The following is a 6,581-nucleotide window of genomic DNA, read 5'->3' on the forward strand; positions in this document are numbered from 1 at the left end:
ATAGCTTGCTTGAAAGACGTTTTTTGGCAGCAAGGTAGCTGGAAAATTGTGTTGATATGAAGTCGGTTCATTTGTAAAAAGGCTATGTTGATTAATAACATATTTGACATGGCCAGTGGCATTGCAAATTCACTCTAATTCTAAAAACTCAGGTGTCTCAGTGGCCTTTCAGAGGAGGCAGGAAGTGTTTGCTGACATTTTGGTGGTGATTCTGAGGGTAATGAAGACTGAAGAAGTTAATAATGCATCTCAGTCTGGAGTCAAATGAACCTGCTAGAAATGTATAGGTGGAAAGAGCGGCTAATTTGGGTAGATAGAAGAAAAAAGGTTTTTTCTTATCCACTTTAATTGAGAGAAGAGCGTTAGATAATCAAAACTAAGACTTGTTGAATATTGAATGAGAGGAAAACAGCTGAAAGGCTCAAGGGCCTCAGGAGAGTCACGCTCCTTTTAACTTCACAATAGATGTAATCCAGGAACAAGTGGAGTGCATCTGTTTGTCCCTTGTGTAAAAGTGGACCTCAATTACTCAGCCTAGCCAATAAAGCCTGATATCCTCCAGGAATTGTCAAGGATGGCAGCCCTAAACCTGCTGATTATGAGCTAATTTAATCCACTTCTGGAGGGAAATCTAGTGCCGCTTGGGAATGCAGTTTGTTGATGGATTGAAGATATTGAAATGAATTAGCCTTAGGTATACAAATGACAAGCCTTCGGAGCTTGAAGTAAGATTACTGAGATGTATTTTATGTTTATTTTGTAGAGACAAATTGATGCCTTAAAATGCATTTTGAGAGAACTCAGTGTTTAAACAGCGGCAGCAACACTGGGCAAACAGCCAAAGTAACCACACATTGCAGCAGAAACTGTGCAGAACTATTGGATAGTCAATCCCACCATCTTGCGGTGTGCTCTCCCCAGCAGTGAGAGGGACAGGCCAGCTGTGGCGGGGGCTGCAGTAGTGAAGAGCGACAAGCGTTCAATGAGTGCTAGCAGTGAAGAGAGCACGGGGAGCTGGTCCCATATGACCCCAGAGGATGACCCCCAAGAGGAGACCAGTAGTTTTATCCAGCTGAGCGAGGGGTCAGTAACCGTTGCTCCTGTATACGCTGCTGCTCCCACCCTCACCCCACTCTCATCGGCCCATCGCTAACTGACACCTGTGCTCTCCTGCGCCAATCTACCCCCCCCCCCCCCCCCCCCCCCCCCCGCTGCTGCAATATCCACGCCTGCTGAGGCGGTGTATGGCAGAGAGCTCTCTCCACGAAGCCCTCTCCATAGTTGGCATACTGTTCGGGGCTAGACCCTGCCTCCACCCCACACACAACCTCCTGCAGCGGTGCAGGGCTGTGACCTCTCACATCCAACACCTCTAGTTCAGAACATTTGCTACACCATCTTCTGCTTCATCAAATTCTCATTCGTGTTAGCCACACCGACATGTTCTACTTTCAGTCACTGCTCTGCGCTTGCTTGTTGACATAAGCTAGGTCTTTTTTTTTTTTATTGAGCTTGCATTTCAGATAGGAAGGGCAGCCCAATCTGAATCTTTAGCCGGATCATGCTTTCTGTTTGTGGGATGGCATGCACTCCAAATGTATATGCAGGTTCAAGGTTAGTTTATTTGTACAGCACATGTTAAGACACAGAGGCAATTCAAAGTGCTTCACATAGGCATTCAACACATAACAATTCAAAACAAACCAAAAAGAAGACAATTCATAAAATATACTGGCTGCAACTAAAAGTGCCCTTTAAACAACCCAAATGATATAGTAAGCATAGTTTACTGCATGTTAAAATCTATTTATATCTAAAGACGTGAAGCTATAGAGGAAAGGGAAGTGTGGCAATTATATAACTTTCTTGCTTTTTGCTTTTATTAACTGCTATAGTTGTCTGCACCACCATTACCCTCGCTGCAACCTACCTGCTTACTTTAAATCACCTCATCCCCAGATCCATGTTGTGACCTAAGGCCTAAACTACCACCCCCTAATCTCCTCATGTTCATATTCAGACAGGCTTGCTGTTGGACTAAAATCCCACAGCTCTCCCACCTCGAGCGTCCAATCCCTCTGCAGCTTTTTCGTTGTCAATGTAAATCACCAGCTAATAACTAACATGACCTGCATCGCTGCCCCTGGTTTTTGTTCTCTTCACAAGCCAGTGATCACGTCGGATGCTTTACATGCTAAACACACTCTCTGTTATATTTTTTTGATTGGTGAACAGGAACGGGACCAGCAGTGCGTCCAGCCTGGGCCTCGCAGACCTGGACGCTTTCTCCGACGGGCCCACTCAGAGCACAGTGATCAGGTAACTGCCACATGTCGAATGGAGAAATATGTCTCATTAACATGTCTCTCTGATATCCATAATGACATTTTCTTTCTAATAAGACAGGAAATATGTGGAAAGTATATTGCTTTTTCTCATTTTCTAACCTGGAGCAAAGCAGACAGGTGTCATGTGACTGTGACAGGCCGCTGGACTATCACTCATGCATAGAGTTTCTTCATTCTGCTATATTTCCTCCATCTATATATCAATTTCAACATTTACATTAACGTCGAAATATACTTTCCCTACATTAAGGTCAAAGTAAATAGCAATTCACATTTTAGGAGACTTGCTTATTTGCTCTTTTGTTGTGAATTTGGTGGAATATAACTGCCTTTAACCTTTTAACTACCAGACCAAGAAAAAAGCTATGGAAAAAATATTTGTTTGCATTTTTTTATCAAATAACCACAAACAATTTTTTTTTTTTTGACTGACCACACAGTTTTGTTTTTATGAGCCTCTACCAACTGGTCGAGCTGGCCTTTTATGGTAAAAGTGCATTTTCAACAATCATCATATACAGTACAGTATGTGTATGCATCAAACTCAAATAAAACACAAACTGAAATACATTTGTTTCTTTTATGGAAAATGAGCAATATATACAACCAGATATATTCATAAAAGATTATAAATTATAGTGGTAAAATAAATTTGTTTTGAAAAAAGTAATGTTAAGTGTTTTTCATAATAAAAGAAAGACTTGCTCATCTTACTGTATATGCTGAATTGGCCTAACAAGAAACCACTGGCCTAACAGCAAATGTCTATATCCTGTGTTGGCCTAACTTGCTCATCTGTGTGCAATTGTGGGCTGTATGCCATGCATGAAAGGTGCTATATACATTATTATCACTCTTTCACTCTGAGAATCATAAGGCAGTACTAGATGTAGTTATTACCATGAATCTAGCCATTTATTTACCATATTTTATTGGAAAACATCTCTGAAACTCTGAAAAAGTCATATTGCTAGTTTACCATAAAAGGCCAATTTGACCGATTGGTTGAGCATATTTTCAAAAAATGTATCACACCCTTGTTGAAACTTGTTTTGTGCATCAAGTTATCTAATTATGTTCAGTCAGTGCTCTGACACTAAAATATGTCAAAAATGATATGGTTACCTTACAAAAGTTGACCAAAAAGAGTGATTTCTTCAGGAGTGATTTTTCGCATGCCAACTTTCTCAGTGGAAGCTAGCTGAAGGGCTTTTTGTTCGAACCACAGTGACATCTAGAGGTTGTTTTGTGCATAACATGTCAACCAAACGGTAGAGCTGGCTGAATCAGATGGAGTAAAACTTTTTTTTCTTTTTTTTCAACAAGATATCAAGACACAAAATGTGCTCTACCAAATGGTGGCGCTGGCTGTTAAAGGGTTAAAACCACAGTTCACAGTTTTTACATTTCCTTTTTGGAATGTATTTATTAATTAATTATTATATTGTTTTGCACAATTTAAAAATAGACAAATACTGTATAACAGATAACAAATGATAAACAGTTATGGAAGAGGCAGAAAATGCACTTGTTTTTTTTGGAGCCTTGCCCTAAATATTGTTAAAATTCACAATTTTATAAAATAACACAAGATCAATACAAATATCAGTATGGATTGAACTAACAATTAATGATCTTTAGAGGTGCTGCTAGGCAGATTATTTTACCTTTGGACAGAGACAGGCTAGCTTTCCCCCTTGTTTCCAGTCTGTATGCTAAGCTAAGCTAACCAGCTATGGTTCTAGTTTCTTTGTTGACCGTAGAGACATAAGAACTATTCCTAAACTGTATGCTACTGCAACTTTTAATTGGTATTTTTCCCTCATAGTGGGGAGACAGTGAAAGCACATCTGGCAGGAACAAAAGAAAACATATTTGGTAAGTATATATTTCGAAAATGATCTCTCAATGGCATCAACCTCCTATTTATTCACCTCCTTTTTAAGCGTTAGCCTCTCTGCTAACCAGAAGCTGTTGAGTGACTGGAGGAACCGTGCAGTTTGGGCTTGATTAGAGGCGATTCTCTGAATTAAAGATGTCCATTAAACATTGAAAAGGGCCCATAGCTCCTGAAGTGTCTCAACATAGAGTTCATCTCTTTTTTATGTCTAACAATCCAACAAAGATGAACTGGAAGGAGAACTGAGCCCTGGATATTTCTATGTTATGAAGCTGAACATGCTGTTTGATTGCATGCAAAGGTTAGCATGTTAGCATTAATGTCCAAGCAGGTATAGAAGAAAATGACATGCATTATTTATGGTGCTGGGATGCTCTCTTACTACAGCGTTATGTATTGCTTTCTACAACACAGGGTTGCACAAACAAATACAGTTGTAGTCCTTTTATTCTACAAAGCACAGACCAAAACCAAAACAGAAGTTAATTCCTGTCACTTTTGGATGTTTCAGAGAGCAGTTCAGCGAGGGCGTTGGGCGACAGGTTGCTGCTGGTGGTGAACTGCGACCTGGATCCAGAGAGCGTGGACTCGGAGCTCCGAGTGGCTCTGCAGTGGATCGCTGCCTCCGAGCTGGGCCTGCCTGCGCTCTACTTCAGGAAGTCCAAAGAGAAGAGGGTTGCAAAGGTAAGCTAAGTCTAAAATGTTGGGAAAAAAGGTAATGGTATTAGCATATAAATTAATGGGATAGTATGTCGGATATATGTCATGAAAAATAGTCATAGTTTAATATTTTGAAAATATCAAGAAAAAAGTCATGTCAAAAATGTAATGAAAGAAATATCATATATTATGTTACAAATATTTTGAATATGGTAGTATAGAATAAAAAAATTAAAATAAATGAAACATGTTGAAAAAGTAATAGAATAATATGTTTTAATATATAATATTAATAATATATAATATGTTGAGTCATAGTATAGTTTGTTGAAAAATGTGAAAAAAACATATTGTATAGTTTATCAAAACGTTTTTTTGTTTTTCTTTACATTTTTGAATTGTATTAATAATAGTTTGACATTTTATAACATTACATTTTATGACATGCTTTATGAGAAGGTTTTCAGTATTTTTCAATTACTTTCTTTTACAACATACTATATTATGATATAATATATACTCTTTTATATGTGTGTCTTCTCTCAGTTCCAGAGGGTGGTCCACCTGATGTCTCAGAAGTCGTGGAGGGTTGCGGACCTCTTCAGCGCCGTGGTCCAGTTCTGTAAGCTTCATGAGAAAAAGGAAGAGGAGGGGCGCGCTCTGTCCAGCCTCTTTGATTGGCTGTTGGAGACCCTGTAGCTCCTCATTCAGCAAACAGAAAGACACTCATTCGCCGAAACATGTTCTTGACTCTAACTGCAAGCTGAAGGCACAACGCGATCAGCATACTTGAGAAATTCATACACCTAAGTCTGTTCATGGTGTTTTTCGTCTATCCGCAGTCATAAATGGACCAGTTTCCCTTTAATAAAAGCATGTTTTTGTTTTTCAGATTCACACACAATCACAAACTGTAGGTGTAAGGGTTAAACATTCCTGATGGGAACGAACAACCTTCAAGAGATTATAGTCAGCAGGTTTTAACTGCTCCAGATTATACATATATATACACACAGTATACATATATATATATTTACAGATTCTCACAACCAAACTATGTATTTATTTATTTATTTATTCCAAATGAACACAGAGAATATCAATAGATGAAAGAAAAATCAGGTTAAAATCTCCCCGCAACTCAACATTTTTGTATCTCAAATACTTTGTAAAAGAGGCTGGAGAAAAGTAAGCCCAGAAAAAGCTTTCATTTGATTTGTAAACCACCTAGAATTGCACATCTTTCTTAAAGTAAGCAAAATGCCCATATCTTTGTTGTGTTCATAAGCTGACGTTACACATCTGTTGTGAACTTCAGTTCTTGGTAAGTCTGTTATCATGTTGAGAACTGATTACTTTGGATAGCTGTCCTGTATATACTGTAGATTTTTGGAACTGCTGCACCTTGGAGGAGTGGACTGCTCTCTTCAGCTTTTACTAAGTCATGAAGACAGAGTAAGGTTTGTAATGTTGAATTTGTATGTGCATTTGGTCTGTTTATCTCTCTACTTAGTGGTACTCTAGTGTTACATCAGCATTGGGTAAAAATAAAGCACACAATTCAGCTGTAAACTCTGTCACGGTAGAACTGAATGTATTTATCTTTTGGCATCAATAAATTATTGTGATGTGAAATACAAGCTGTCTTGATCCTTTTGTAACATTTAGCAAAA

General features: G+C 38.6%; 1 protein-coding gene across 2 annotated transcripts in view; it reads left to right on the top strand.

Moving 5' to 3' along the window:
- sphkap (SPHK1 interactor, AKAP domain containing) overlaps window positions 1–6,543 on the top strand; it is a 162,690-nt gene extending 156,147 nt beyond the window's left edge. For both annotated transcript variants that reach the window (XM_034114430.1, XM_034114431.1), the window contains 5 exons: window positions 922–1,083; window positions 2,236–2,319; window positions 4,177–4,226; window positions 4,760–4,932; window positions 5,455–6,543. In XM_034114430.1, the coding sequence (XP_033970321.1) occupies window positions 922–1,083; window positions 2,236–2,319; window positions 4,177–4,226; window positions 4,760–4,932; window positions 5,455–5,607 (622 nt within the window). In that variant the 3' untranslated portion in view covers window positions 5,608–6,543. The remainder of the gene's footprint in view (window positions 1–921; window positions 1,084–2,235; window positions 2,320–4,176; window positions 4,227–4,759; window positions 4,933–5,454) is intronic.
- The last annotated feature ends 38 nt before the right edge of the window (window positions 6,544–6,581 follow it).

This window comes from Trematomus bernacchii, unplaced genomic scaffold, assembly GCF_902827165.1.
Source record: "Trematomus bernacchii unplaced genomic scaffold, fTreBer1.1, whole genome shotgun sequence".
Lineage (NCBI taxonomy): Eukaryota > Metazoa > Chordata > Actinopteri > Perciformes > Nototheniidae > Trematomus > Trematomus bernacchii.